Here is a 15,438-nt window from a genome sequence, read left to right as displayed (position 1 = left end):
TTTCAAATGAAAGGCATTCAATTTTGAAAGGCTTAAAGTTTGATCTGAATAGGTGCATAAGCTCAATACTACTAACAATCATTTTTTTCTAAATGCTTTGAGGACTTTACAGAAGTATTAATATACTACGAGAGAAGAACCATTCCCGCGTTAGATTTTGCTAACGTACTCAAGACTAAATTAGTACACTGGTAAATGTTAGTCACTTGTAACTGGTTGTGTCTCTCAATTTAATCAATAATGTTGCAAGAAAATAGCATGGGCAACAGGGCTTAACTAAGGGGCTATCCCAATAGATGAAGTTTGGACTTCTGGCTATTCAAATCAATGTAAACACAATAAAAGAACAGAAAATCCTTGCAAGAATAGCTTCAGAGTCATTCAATATAAAGAGAGCATTTAAGACTGGTACAATTTCAATCATTAATATCTTTAATATAAAGAAAGCAGTAAACATGTTTCTCTAGTCACGTTTGCCAATACACAATTTCAATCATTAATATCTTTAATTACCAATTAGTAAAAATTATAAAAGTTGATATTTTGAAAATATATACCATGATGAATCTAACAAGATCCCACGTGACTATATTTTTCATTACGTATAAATCACAAAACATGGTCAAAGGAAAGTGTGTGAATAGAGCTAAAGTCAAAATATGCCAACTAAAAAAAATGGAGAGAGTACTTGTACAATCTAAAAAATAAGGAGTTTAAAAAAAGAAAAATGATGTCATATCAGCACTTTTATTCTACAGTCTATTATCCTGTGTATTGTTCTTGTTTATGATTGAATAAGAAGATAACACTAGAGTGATGAGCAAATAGCATGAAATATAAAAAAAAAAAAAAAATAGCATGAAATAAAGGGGAAGTACAGTACCTCACTTTCCAGTTCAAGTGATTGGCATTTATCCACCAGCTTCTGATGTTTGGAACTAAACTTAATAGCTGGATCCAGCTCATCGCAAGCAAGCAAAAGGTGAAATCGCAGGGCTCCAAGTCTTAACCAGGCACAGGAAATGTGATACAGCAATACTGAAGACAAAACATTGTAAAATTCGTGTTTTAAGACTGTAGTAAAGATATAGATATATATAGAAATTGAGACAAACAGTACCCTCAAAGGAGTGTATATTATCAATGTCTTTGAGCAGTGGTTCAATAAATGGTTTCACAAGTGAAACAAATTTCTGATGTCTGGATAAACCCAAAAGTGAAAGCAGATTATCCATGTCATTTGGCTGCATAAAAACAATAAATAAAGGGTTAGGCAACCATATATATATATATTGTTACTCGTTGCACCTATAATACTTACTTGGAAAGCTAAATTAGTATCAGACATAGGTACAAAATACATAATTCCCTACTGACTGGATGAAAAAGTGGTTTACCAACTTTCTACACTGTAGACTTGTCTCAATAACTGTCATTAAATTTAATTAAATAATCAACATTAATGTGACAGCTATCTTTTGATTCTATGAAGTAGGACGATCTATCAGTAAAGGGCAGAAGGCTCAATGTAATTTTTGAAGACTGGAGATTGAAGCTCAGGTAACCGGGGTGGTAAACACTCTATTGGCCAGTAATCTGTCAAGCAAATAACAATTCCAATAATCAACCTTTTAAACAAAAGTTCCCCTGCCCGAAGGCCCCACACTATCCAAGCTCCTCTCTTTTTCTTCCAATCCATACAGAGAGGAGATGACTAGAAATGGCTGTCCCAAGAGTGTCCCACATTGAATCAGCAGAAAAGAGCACTAAGACTAATTAATTCTACAGTATAACTACAAAGAGGTCAGCAGAAGGCTATTACATAAAGTATAAAGAAAGACATTACCTTGATCTTATTCCTTTGAAGTAACATGAGACTTGATTTAATTTTCAAAAAGTCTTCAGCAGTGAAAGACTTTCTATGGGAAGATATAATCTGAAAATAGAGGATCAATTAATTTAGGCAGATGCACTACAATCGCAAAGGAAATGATTAGAAGGTAAATATGTGGCATACCTGCAGCAACAAGTTACGAGCACCACACAAAAGAGAATATTGCAAGTCTGTATTAGGCACAATGCTATGCCAAATGTTTGATGAGCTAACCCTGAGCTTGAAGCAATGGAAATGATAATCCTTCATAACAAATGCAGCTTGCCTGCAGAAAATCCAGTAAAGTACACACATCAACACAGCAAACAATATATAGCGTGAAATCAACAGAAGAAGGTTAAGAAATAAATCCCATTAAAGAAAAACTCTTACAGCATATTTTGTACTGTATCTGTCTTCACTGGCTTAAAAAGCACATTAGGCAATATTAATTTATAAGCATTTGATCCATAAAGATCCTGAAAAAAGAAAGAATATTTCGTGATCAAGTTTCTAGAAAGAATAGTCGAGGTAGGACAACAAAACCTCTTTTCAGTAGACAGAAATAACAGAATACCTTTTTAGAGACTATGGGGAAATTCCACACGGCGGAATGCCATGTAAACCAAGTTTCTAGAACAGAACTAATGATTTTATGGCCAACTGCAACACAGAGAAAGATAAAAATTAAGACATTAGCACCAGACTTGTGACAGGAAATGTGACACGAGTAGAATTCATTTGACCTTCTGGTGTAGGCGTTGATGCATCAACTATCCACAACATTTCTTGATGAGGAACAAAATCTAAGGGCGTCCGTGATGAGAAATTAATTGAGAAGCGCAAAGAATTTTGCATATCATCACGCAATCCAGATAAAAGCTGCAAAGAGATTCAAATTTAAAATGCACAGCGTTGGGGGGAAACCAACTGGTATTTAATGACCTTTTACCTCTCAACAGAAGACTAAGAAACATAATAACCTAACAATTCCAAATGAGTTACAAAAGTTTGCATAAAATATCCTAACTTAATTCACCTTAACATCAAGCTAACAACAAGGATGAATTGAAATACTTCCTCCGTTTTTTTAATATTGCACCACTTACCTTTTAAGGAAGTTTCACATTTATTGCACCATATCCATTTTAGGAAAAGAAATTTATGTGTTCACACTATAAATACCTAATATACCTTTGCTTTTCAACCCTTACTTTTATTTGTGCATACAACCACATGGGCAACTTGGTATTTCTACCTTTCTCTCTCATCCTTTTTTCCACTATCAAAAAATATGTGCCAAACCCTTATGGTGCAATAATAAAAGAACAAAGGAAGTATATGTTTTCCTGATTGAGACCCAAGCCACAGGAGAGGGCAAGCAAGACCACACTCCATCAAAAATCTTGCATTAGAACAGATTCTTGGGTTTTGTGAATTATAACCCCAAATACCATAGTTAATTGGCCTATTAGAGAGAATTTTTAAGTAAAGGATTGATAGGTTTCTAAGGAAATTAACTTTTTCGAATTCAATTTTTAGACCTCTTTTCTTTGTTTAGTGCCTAGTTTACTCCCTTCGACTCTTACTACTTGCTACATATTTCAAAATCCTCAAATAATCCCGGAAAGAACTTATAAAAAACTATTTTCCTTAAATTTATCTTTAAAGTAGAGCGAATAAATTGGGACTTCTCTGAAAGATTGTCCCAAAGCAAGAGTAACAAGAACAATGAGACAAAAAGGCATCATTATCTTAATAAGTAGTTGACCGTTAATTTAAAAAATTAGAAACAAAAGCAATACCCCTACTATTGTCATCATTATCATATAAAAAAGTCTAACATATAAATTTAGGAAAATTTGCAAATTGCAGCCATTTAAAGTTCGTATTTTGCAAATTGCAGACATTTAAAAAAAAAATTGCAAATTGCAGCCCAAAAGTTAGTATAAATTGTAAATTGCAGCCCGATTCAACTTTTTCATCGGTTTACACATCGAAAAATCTTCGGTTAAGGTTTTAGAGGCCATTTTAGCCCTTAGGGACCCGAATTGAGCTCAGAATTAACGTAAGTGTCTCATTTTTACAATACCCACAAATCGATACATTTTTGTTACGCAAAACGAGGCACTTACGTTATTTTTTGCTAATTCCGATTTCATTTCGGGCCCTAAAACCTTAACCGAAGATTTTTCGACATGTAAACCGATGAAAAAGTTGAATCAGACTGCAATTTACAATTTATACGAACTTTTGGGCTGCAATTTGTAATTTTTTTTTAAATGGCTGCAATTTGCAAAATACAAACTTTAATTGGCTGCAATTTGCAAATTTTACATAAATTTACAAAGATCTTGTTTTTAACAACCTTTCATAAACAATGTTATTCATATAATAATCCCCCCTCCCATAATACCTGGCTTAGCTTTCTTCGGCACATGTTATTAGGAGAATAATCATAGTGAGTTTGAGTTAAGAAAAGTATGTATATATTTTATAAAATGGTAGCTAATGAATTAATGTGAAACAAATCCACTAATTGCATAAAAAAAATCAATAATTAGCATATCCGTGAAAATAGCAAAAACATATATTATATTAGGCAGCACGTTTATTATAGATAGGAAGTTTTTTAAAAAAAAAAAAAGAAAATGGCATACCGATTGTAACTCTTTGGGATCAGCAAGAATGATTTCTGATAAATCTTGGAGCAAAAATAAATCCAGCAATAGACTTGTCTCATCAACTATAGGAAGTGTATCTATCCACGTCTCAAAACCACACCTATGGCTCACGATTTCAGGTACAATTATACAACAAGCAGAATTTCCAAGAGAATATCCAATTGTCTGAGATCTGCTATTTGCCTCCAGTACATTCGTTTCACATTCAAATCTTTTTAAAAGCATCTGCGCAAACCATCAATCATGTTAGCTTTTAAATAAGAAGGATATGCATGTGTGTGTGTGTGTGTAGTAAAAAAGACATACCTCATACATCTCCTGAAGTTTATCTGCAATGTCCCCCTCTTCATATCTCCCGAATAGAGAAGATGTCATGCAAACACCTATAGATTCCGAGGGGGAAAAAAAAAGAAAGAAAGATAAAATGCTACTTGACTTCTACAAACCAAAGCAAAATACACAGAACAAAGAGAAGAGTCGGGACACAATATCCGACTTCAAAGTTGAAACACAAAGGCCTTCAATTTGATGTGTCCATGAAACAAAGAGCGAATTAGGCTTCCTTACAGAGGGTCTGAGGCAAATCCAATTAAAATGTTCTTGGCAAAAAAGTTATCCGATTGGAAAACTAAAATAAAATATCTTATATAATTCAAATAAACTCCTCTACCAAATGCAATTTATTTTAATGTAAGGTTTCTTCAAGGAATTGTGTCAAATCACTACTTTGAGTTTCTCTGAGTTACTTATGTAGGGCATGAAAGGAAAAAAAGGGAATTCCTTTGCATAACTCTCTCTCTCTCTCTCTCTCTCTCTCACTGAACACTAGAGTTTTTAATTTTCAATTTTCCATGTTTCAATATTCATTTTCCTTGCAACACGTAGAGATACAAGTACAACACAATTTCTAAAATCAAAAGAAGCATGCAAATTTATTCCTTTCTTGAGAAAATCACATCTTTTTACAAAAATCATCATATATCCATTAAACAATGGAAGATTACCCCACAAAAATGAAGCACATAGGTTGTGAGACAATGGTTACTTCATTTGATTAAATCTGCATGTGTTAGCTTTACCAAAGATCACAAATAGTGTTAAAGGAACTTAGCCTACCTTGCATTGAAAGAAAACGAAGTTCTTGATTCGTTGATACAGCAGTTTCAACAATACGATCATCCACTGCAACATAAATAATTATCAGTAAAATATTCATACCCTACAAAAATAACTAACATATGTGAAAGTACACATACACTGCTTCTGTAAATGTTTTCTTGGCCAGACTAGCTTTGCAAAACCAATAAGTTGCTGGAGTTTATTACATATATCAGCAGAACAGGGTAAAGATGGATGGCCTCCATGTGCCCATAGCATTGACTTTTCGGAATTCAGAGAGTAAGGCAATCTTCTATGAAGACTTATCGACATCATATCAAAACTTTTCTACAGTATTGATAAACAGAATTAGTCACAAAACGAGCAACCAACAGGCTAAAAAGACTTTCACAGAAGAGTAAATGTCTTGAAAGAATAAACAAGTCAGGGAGTATTCCCCTCACGCCCTCACCCCCCCCCCCCAAAAAAAAAAAAAAAAAAAAAAAACAAACAAACAAACATAAAATAAAATAAAATCTGTTTAAGTATGGGCCAGGGTGAAGAATCTAAGAAATTACATCATTTGAAAGAAATAGGACTTACAAACAAATTATTTGCTGCTTCAGGGAAAAAATCTCTCAATTTTAATGCAATCTTTATCAAAGCGCGCCAATGAACTAGCAAAGTTGTTAGCTCTGATGACACAAAAACATTCCAAAATAAGATGTGTTCTTCCAGAAGATCAGTATATAATTGATGTAATATTTCAAACGATGGAGATTCAACAATCACATCAAGCACTTCTTTTTCCAGCTTTCGCAAAGATTTCACCAGACATCCAAACGATTTATCACCGAAGTTTTTATTGACCTCAGCATTCCACTGCCACAGACTACGCCTTAAAAGTCTAACACTCTTGATAGCATTAAAAAGATGTTTTCCAGAAGAACCTGATAATTTTGTGAGAACTTCAGCAGACTCCAAAGAAAGAATTGGCAATAACTCCAGGTCAAATATAACATTTTGATGAGACATTTCATGGCGTTTTAGGAAGATGAACTTCCAGATTGGATGTTCCAATTCCATTCTAAGTAGATTCTCCAAACCCAAAGAACCAAAGAATTGACAGCAGGGCTGCAACTGGGAATCAAACCAGCTAAACCACAAAAGACATAGATCAAGATCAATTTTTTTAGTGACTTGATCTATGGCCCAATCAACAGCAAATAAAAGCTTCTTCTTGGTGAGCAGAATATCATATTCCTTTGACAAAATATAACTAATAGATTCACCGCTTTGACCTTGAGGGTACATTAATGTCTGCAACATCTTCAAGTCCAACAGATATATTGACTTGGAACCATTCGAGTAGACATCCTCCCTCAACATCTGATTCCTGGGAATGCATAGTTCATATGATGCACATTGCACCCCAAGATACTCCAGATACAGGCAGTTTTGTCTGACAGAAGCTTCGACTGAGTACCAGACATAATCCCGAAGTTTCAATGGCGCAGGCCACCCACCTGGCAAGCAAAGAGATAACCCTCCATTAGAGGCCTCTGTCACCTCCTTTGAACAAGAATCCCTCGAATTGACAATGAACTTTCCTCCAAGAAAAACAGAATCAAGGTTGGTCAAATAAGATGACTTTGCTTCTTGGACAATATGCCATCCTGCAGCTTCACCTAATGATGAAAGATAAGAATGCTCCCAGCTACAATGGAGACTCCACAGAACATCATTGCCAGTCATTAAAAGCTGCTCAAATAAATGAATCCATCGTCTCAGCTCAAGATAAGTAATTTGAACACCAAGGCACAGACCTTCATTCCTAGCATGCATATGAGCTTTTGCCATTGAATCAACTAACATCCCATTTAGAATGTTAAATAATGCAAGAAAGCTCTTAATATCATCTAATTCTAACGCCTGAATCTTTTCTTTGCCATCTACATCTAGTAGCCAATATGGATGCATCATAACAATCTCAATTCCTCTATTTCTCATTGCACGAGAAACATCACCTTGGCTTGGGTTAATGGTGAAAAACATCTGAAAATTAGGATGTGGGGAGAGTACCAAAGGTTTCCCATCCACGTTACCGCACTCATTTATAGTGATTGATCCTTCTGATTCAACTAATGAATTGATTCGATCAAGAACCTACAATAAAAATAAAAAAATACAAAAATCATATTAGTTTGACAAAGTTAAAATCGATCCACATGTATGGAAAACATAAAAACGACATTATAAAAACGACATTATTATTATTATATTATAAAAAAAAAAGGTAGTTTCAAAATGGTTGGAAGTTAAAACTGATAACCAAACTAAAGTTTACATTCTATTCTTATGTTTGCTACCAGATATGCAGTTCCACAAATAAAAAGGCATACCGTTGGATTGCAAAGATTAGCATCCTCGAGCACAATCCATTCTCCGTTCTCGATTGCCTTTATCAGTAGTCCAGCAGCCCACTCGAACTTTGCTGAAACTGGCCTTCCTTTTTGAATTTCCTGCAGCTTCTGAACTTTTTGCAAAAGTATAGACAAATCATTCAATGAACAAGACAAAGGTAGCAGATACCTTTCCAAGTCCAACACTAGAAGTTCAATAATTTCAACCAACGACGGTAGAGTTGTCATCCAATTTTCACCATCAGCAGTATCAGATTTTGTCATGTGACCGGAACTTATATTAGATGATAAACAGAGCCATTTAGAAATCAGGTCTCTTCTTTCTCTTAAAAATTCATCAGCAGAAGAATCTAACTGCAAATTGCAGTACTCATTCATATAGCGCTCAACTTGAGATACAATAGAGTGGAAGTTCCTATAGGCATTATATTGCTCAAAGGACCCAAGCAACTCAGAAATGTCTGTAGCCGATGAAAGATTGATTTCATTGAGCACATTTCCAGTTAGTTGTGCAAGCAGCCTTATCAGTGATGTTTTTCCAGAAGATGTTGGCCCAACAAAAATTCCTAACCACTTATGCTGTATACATTGTGCAGCAGCTTCCAATGTATTCCTCAAACCTGGAAAAATCTTAAGCTCGCTACCAATGGTCTCAATGGACTGGAATTGATTCCTCTTAATACGAGTATTCCCGACTACTAAAAAGTGATCATCCACCTGCACACGTGGATAAGGGTTTATGGAAGGCTTTATCCCAAAAACTTCTTCATATAACCGCAATACCTCCTTACGATCTGCAGCAGTTCGCATTCTTTGCACATAAACAACATTTAGGAAACAATCGTTCTTAGAATTTTCAGATGAACCTGCAAAAGATAATTCTTTAGCAAACAAATAACATGTTTGTATCAGAAATACTTTAGGTATACTTGAAAAAAAAATACCTTGAATTATCTGACAGGAGCGAATGATGTCACGCAGATTGAATTCCCATGGAGATCCCTGCTGCGCAAACTTATGACATACCATAGTCTCTTCATACAATCTCTTATTGAATGTAATCAATCGCACAAGAATGGACTCAGGGATTGATGGAAAGAGAGAACGGCATATAAAATGATAATCATGTTCACCTAACTCGTCCACATAAACCTAACAAAGAGCAGGTCCAAAAGAGAGGATAATACGGGCATAAGCTATTTTGCAACATTTATTTCAAAGAATCTAAAACAAGAACAATAGGTATACGGTTACTGCATACATAACCACATACCTTTGTGAACCGATTAAGAAATGATTTTGGAAGACCCTTCCTCCCACCACCTTGACAAGAGGGGTTCTGACAAGCAAAAACTCGGAAGGAAGATGGACACTTGAAAGACTGGCCCAACTCTGGAATAAACACCTCAGCTCGATGGTCCAAAATAGCATTCAGACCCTGAAATAAAAAATCTCAGTGAGAAGGAGAAAAACACTCAAGAAAAGCTACACTAGAGCCAAAACTTATAAACGATAAGAACACAGAAATGAGAAATCTATATGCCTCCAAAACAGATTGCTGAGCTAAGTTTATCTCATCCAGTAAAACCCAAGATCCCTCCTTCAAGGCCTGCGAACAAAAATCATAAACAATGTTATTATTACTGCAGTCTAACTGAATAATCTACCATGAAAACAAACTTCCAGTACCTGCAATAAAATTCCATCCGACCAAGCAAATTGCAACCCTTCTTCACTCTCAATAGGCAAGTCTGAACCCAATAGGTCCATAATATCAGTCTGCAACAGGTCAAAATGAAAATAACTTATAATGCAAAAGCAACAAATAAAAAAAAACGCAACGACACAAGAGTAAGAAATGCAAAAATATAAAACATATAGGAGAATATATATGGAGCTCAAAAGAGGCTAACAGCGCAATTCTAACCTGTTCGGACAGGTTGATACGTACAACCTTGTGGCCTGAAAACTTTCCAATGGCTGAAATCAAACTTGTTTTTCCAACACCAGGGCTACCTTCCAACAGCACTACATTTGGTAGAATAAATTAGGAAAATCGGCAGAATAACAAATTAGCACCAAGCTATGGTGGGGGAGGGGGGGAGGGGGTGGGGATAACAATATTTATAAAAAAAATAACAATAATAATTAAAAAAACAAACCAGGCTTTGAAAGTTGCATAGCACGCAAGACTCGCAAGACATTCCTATGTGTAGTAGGAGCCAAGAACTCAAATCCACTATTTTCCACATGAACGCCACCTACACAGAAATATATAAAGAACATGGTTTTTAAAACAGCTAACAGTGCACAATTAATTTAACTGAAAAATGCATGCAGGTCCGATCCATCCTATAATTCATAGTTTCACAGAGTTACATATCAGTTAACACAAAATCAAGTGCAATGCAACAATATCATGATCAATCCATAATAGCGAACATGAAATTTTGAACATTACAAATCATGAGGAAATAAAGAAACAACAAAAATAAGAAAGGAATGCTGACAGTCATAATCAACGAAGATAAGGAGTGTGTCAAAACATGCTTTACAGACTTACAGTACCAAATATAACAGAAGATATGCAAATAAACTATATAGACTATCAAGTCACATAGCTCTTACAACAAGACCCAAAAAAAAAGCCAAACAAGATGATTGCCATACCAATCTTCTTACCTTACTCCTAATTCATACCAAATTACAAACCAGATATGAAGAATTTGTGACATGTGAGAAGGTGAGTTTACAATATTACATGGCAATAATTTCAAACAAATTTCTCCAATTTTTCATAAGAGCTATAAAATTCTTCTCCAAGTAAATGATAAATTAAATTTTTTTAAAAAAGAGAGCTTATATTATCAGGAGAGTAACAGAAAGGAATGGCACAACAATACATGACAGGCAACAGATTAGTTGCAGAAAGAAATTAAGCAATAAATACCTTTCGAAATGTAAAATGGATGAATGCCAAAAACATTGTCACATTGCATCTCCTCGGGTATTGAAATATCCACATCCCTGCTAATATCAGCCCATCCATAAACTTTCATCTGAAGTAGCTCTGAATCAATCACAGAGGAATCATCTGCCTGTAACAAACAACTTAAATGAAATTGCAATTATCTTGAACCAGCAACAGTATAGCTTAGTAAATCATAAACAATATAGAGTACCAATGAGTACTGCAGAAACGTAACCATACATAAAAGATAATTCAAAGCACAACAATCCATCATGAGGTCTTAAATTCTGACTACTACCAACGTACAGGTTATTTTTGCACACTTTTGAGGCAAGAATTCCTCACATGAGTTAAGTTAAAATGGTTGTGTTAATTTGGGACTCAAGAGTACCAAATCCATTCCCTTACAGGAGAGAGAGAAACGAGAGATGAGACAAGTCAAGCAGAACAGTAAGCACACCTTAAGCTGTTTCACAAGAAAGGCAAGGCATCTGTCTCTTACTTCAGACGCTTCGTTCTTCAATATACCAGTGCCTGGCAAAAAAAAGAAGAGAAACAAACATAAGTGATTAGCAGAAAGAAATAATTTCATTACGTAAAGATAATATCACAGAATTTATATATTAAGTAAGAAGTAGAAGAAGGCAAGCTTATGGGATCAGACATTAGAGTTTTATATAATCTGTCAATGTAAATGACGTAAGCCCATAGGTCATCCTGCAGGATGTTAATAGGGTTCAAAACTTCAAACCATTCAAGACTAAAGCAGCCGTAGTCAGCTATAAATGTACATAGCACTAATGTACTTGGGAGACAAAATGAGTTTTAAAAAAATAATAATAATAATAATAAAAATAAAACACACACAATGAAGTTAGAATCATGATTAACTATGCTAGAAGGGATTTTTTTTTTTTTTTTTTTTTTGTGGTTCTTGACAGATTACTCTAGCTCATGAGAAACATAAATATAAGAAAAAAGCAAATAAAGGAACAACAAATAAGAGAGATCTAAAAGGAATAAACATCAGAGAGAGAGAGAATATGGGGGGGGGGCATCAGAGAGAGAGAGAATATTGGGGGGGGGGGGGTAAGCAGAGTCAAAAAAGGGTCCTGAAAAAATATCCTTTGTTCTTTTGTTCAGAATACTTGCCCCATCATATTTACACCTTTTCCCTCACTCTTACTTTATCTACTTTTTTCTTAGATCTACTAACTTTTTTTACTCCATCTACCAACTCTCTCTTTTCACAATTTTCCTAATCTACGTATCCACAGTAGCTGAGTCAAACTAAAAAATGGAGATAGTTTGTATGTCCTTTCACTTAGATTAGTTATATCAAAATAATTAATAAAGCTAGAGTGTGCCCCGGTAACGTAACATACTTCCTCTGTTTCATATTAGTTGATATATTCCTTTAAGCACTTGTCAATGTATGATATGAAATATCAATATCTTCAATAATCAATAGGCAAACATTAATTTATAGAAAGTATATATTGAGATAAATCTAACAAGACCTCAAAATACTATGTTTTCTTAAGTATAAACCACAAAACAAAGACAGTAACTTATGTTAATAGTGTCAGAGTCAAAACATGACAACTTTTAAGAGGCAGAGGAAGAATTAACTTCTCTGACTTATTTATTGTTGTTCTCTAAGAGTTACTACAATTTATCATCTCTTCTTTGTTTCCCTTTTCAGGGGTAACATAAGATTATACTATATTCGTCATGAGCATATTCTATTTAAAAGAGAACAAAAAAATCGCAAAATAAACAGTATATCCTTACAAAAAACAAAACACAATTTAGTCGTCCAGTTGACTTTTTCTAATGAATTTTTAAATATAATTGAAGGTTGAACTATGTGTGCAGCTAGTACAAGTTAATTGTATCCATCTATGCAAACCCCTACCTATCCCTTCTCCATTTTATGATATTTGAAAAAAAGGTAAGACCCAATCTTAATTCTCTAGAAAAAGATAATACAGTAAACAAAAACTAAAGACATACCCAAGCTCAGTCCATCAAGCAAAACAAGGAAGGCCCCATGCAAAAACGCAAAATTAGGATGTAAGCTCTTCTCTGTCTTTGAAACAAAGTCCAACCACGCTAGAAGGTCCCTCACAGTAAGCATCCTTCCTGCTTGTATTTGATTGAACCACTGTAGAATGATAAAGCATGTGTTAAAATCATAAAAAGGTAAATAGTGCATTGTACTATCTATATTTGACAGGAAGAGGAATGATTCATATATCAAAACAAAGACGCAAAAACAGCATCTTCCAAATTTGATAAAGAACATGTCAATCTAACTTGAATAGCTAAAAGATTATAAAGCTTAAAACAATTACTACCTCTGTTATTTTTATGATGTACCCACTTTCCATTTTGAGGAGTTTTATATGATGTACCCAATTTTAAATAATTCTACTTTGGTTAGCACATTTTACAATCTTATCCCCTTACACACAGTAATTTACATCTATTCACACATTGTCTCTAACTGAATCCACCTTTCTCTTACACCCCCTTACCTCTCAACTATATCTCTCTTACTTTATCCAACTTGCTCTTACACCCAAGTACCTTTTTACTACATCTTTCTTACTTTATCCATCTTTCTCTTACACCCACTAAGACTACAATAAATAGGTTTATTAATAGAAAACGGAAGTTGTACAATCAGCCGATGCCATAAACATGCTCAAAGGAAAGAATACGACCCCTTCTACTCGTAAACATGTACATATTTACTCTACCTTCCCACCTCAGATGCTCAAGCAATGGCTAAAATGAAGGAGAGCTCAAAGGAAAGAATACGGCCCCATATACTTCTCTTTTTGGATCTTATCCAACATTTTTGTCATAAGAATTTGCTTCAAATCATCTATTGTGATTTAAGAGACAAAAGAAATCAGATGTTATGGTACCGCGTACAATGTTTAGTTGGCCATAATTTGGTGTATGTGTTTACATTAAAGTGCCATAATTTGAAAAAGTGCCATAATTTGGTAAAGTTACATTAAAATGCAATAATTTTATAAAGTTACATAATAGAAGCATTTTCTTTGGTGTCCTTTCCTAAGAAGGCAAGGGTTTGTAGGTGCTAAACTGCAAATCATTAACTGCTTGTTTGGATACACTATCAGGAAGGAAAAGAAGGGAAGGGGTAGGGAGGGGAAGGAAAATAAGGGGAGGGGAGAGGAGGGGAGGGAAGGAGAAATCGAACCTTCCTTGTTTGGATAAAGGAAAAAAGGGAGGAAGGGGAGGAGCATTCACCATTTTATTTTTTTTATTCTTAATCAAAAATTATATTGTAGTTATTTTTATTATAATTTAAACCTGATAAAAAAAAAATAAAAAAAAAATTGATTAACGTCATTAAATTCAACCAAAAACAGATAATTTAATATCTTATGCTATCCCAAAAAATATTATGTACAGCAATCTAAAATATCAAATTGATTTTCATACAGATTTTCCAGAACTGATTTTCAAACAAAAACCTTTTAAAAGCACCATTTTGCGGGAAAAAAAAACCTTTTAAAAGCTTTTTGGTTTAAAAAAAAACCCAATTTTAAACATTTTGGCAAAAGAAAACCCGATTGTAAATTTTTTTTGTTAAAGGAAACCTAGTATCCCTAATTTACTCAATTAAGCTCTAATTTTTTTTAATTAACTTCTAACTCTTACTTAACTATTTAATAATTAAATTAATTTATGAATTAAAAACAAAAAACACCACTCCACCACCATCCAGCCACCCTCTTGCCTTTCCAAATCACCTGGCAGGCTTCTTCCCCAACTGAGCCACTACGTAGAATCCTCTACCGGCCACCCTCGGCGACCCATCTTCAACGGCAACAGGCAAACCATTCAGCTTTACTCTCGTTCGCTACTTTCTCTCTCCTCCTTTCAACCTCCATCTCCCCCCTACCGCCCACCAAACTCCTCAACCCCACTGGCAGCATTTTTTGTAGTGGTGGGTTGTCACCATTACCAAACCTGCCATTACCATCTCCCCCTCCACCAAACTCTTTAACCTCAAATGGAAGATGCCCACCTTAATGTTTTCTCTCTCCTAAGAAGATTCACAGTGATAGGCACACCAAGTAACCTGACATTATCAACATGGATGCTTCCTTTCACAAATGCTTTTTTTTTATTATTAATTACAAATAGCTAGAATCAGAGAACATCTCAAGGTTAGGGCTTAGCAAGGCGGGTGGTCGCTGGTGGGGATAAGGGGGATCTTGGTGATGGGTCCGACGGGGGAGGAGGTTGCTTCCAAGGGAGGGGGGGAAGGGAAGATGGTGGTTGGCGGGTGGTGATTTTTTTTTTAAAATTAAATTTATTTATTAAATTAACAAGTGGGTTAAAGGG

The 15,438-nt window shown here is 34.7% G+C and overlaps 1 protein-coding gene across 1 annotated transcript in view; it reads right to left on the bottom strand.

Annotated features, from left to right (window-relative positions):
• Positions 1 to 15,438, bottom strand: part of LOC110684354 (midasin-like) — a 46,640-nt gene that overhangs the window by 15,288 nt on the left and 15,914 nt on the right. Inside the window, exons 25-46 of the mRNA XM_021860807.1 lie at positions 13,066 to 13,216; positions 11,510 to 11,583; positions 11,029 to 11,176; positions 10,241 to 10,339; positions 10,006 to 10,106; positions 9,768 to 9,857; positions 9,622 to 9,687; positions 9,352 to 9,516; positions 9,023 to 9,230; positions 8,058 to 8,944; positions 6,259 to 7,821; positions 5,814 to 6,003; positions 5,674 to 5,739; positions 4,864 to 4,940; positions 4,534 to 4,782; positions 2,620 to 2,755; positions 2,451 to 2,536; positions 2,267 to 2,352; positions 2,018 to 2,159; positions 1,847 to 1,936; positions 1,121 to 1,244; positions 884 to 1,038 (exon numbers count right to left, since the gene is read on the bottom strand). Coding sequence (XP_021716499.1) covers positions 884 to 1,038; positions 1,121 to 1,244; positions 1,847 to 1,936; positions 2,018 to 2,159; positions 2,267 to 2,352; positions 2,451 to 2,536; positions 2,620 to 2,755; positions 4,534 to 4,782; positions 4,864 to 4,940; positions 5,674 to 5,739; positions 5,814 to 6,003; positions 6,259 to 7,821; positions 8,058 to 8,944; positions 9,023 to 9,230; positions 9,352 to 9,516; positions 9,622 to 9,687; positions 9,768 to 9,857; positions 10,006 to 10,106; positions 10,241 to 10,339; positions 11,029 to 11,176; positions 11,510 to 11,583; positions 13,066 to 13,216 — 4,953 coding nt within the window. The remainder of the gene's footprint in view (positions 1 to 883; positions 1,039 to 1,120; positions 1,245 to 1,846; positions 1,937 to 2,017; positions 2,160 to 2,266; positions 2,353 to 2,450; positions 2,537 to 2,619; positions 2,756 to 4,533; positions 4,783 to 4,863; positions 4,941 to 5,673; positions 5,740 to 5,813; positions 6,004 to 6,258; positions 7,822 to 8,057; positions 8,945 to 9,022; positions 9,231 to 9,351; positions 9,517 to 9,621; positions 9,688 to 9,767; positions 9,858 to 10,005; positions 10,107 to 10,240; positions 10,340 to 11,028; positions 11,177 to 11,509; positions 11,584 to 13,065; positions 13,217 to 15,438) is intronic.

Source organism: Chenopodium quinoa, unplaced genomic scaffold (assembly GCF_001683475.1).
Source record: "Chenopodium quinoa cultivar QQ74 unplaced genomic scaffold, ASM168347v1, whole genome shotgun sequence".
Taxonomy (NCBI): domain Eukaryota; kingdom Viridiplantae; phylum Streptophyta; class Magnoliopsida; order Caryophyllales; family Amaranthaceae; genus Chenopodium; species Chenopodium quinoa.
The sequence above is the reverse complement of the archived record's forward strand: the minus strand, read 5'-3'. Positions and strand labels throughout refer to the sequence as shown.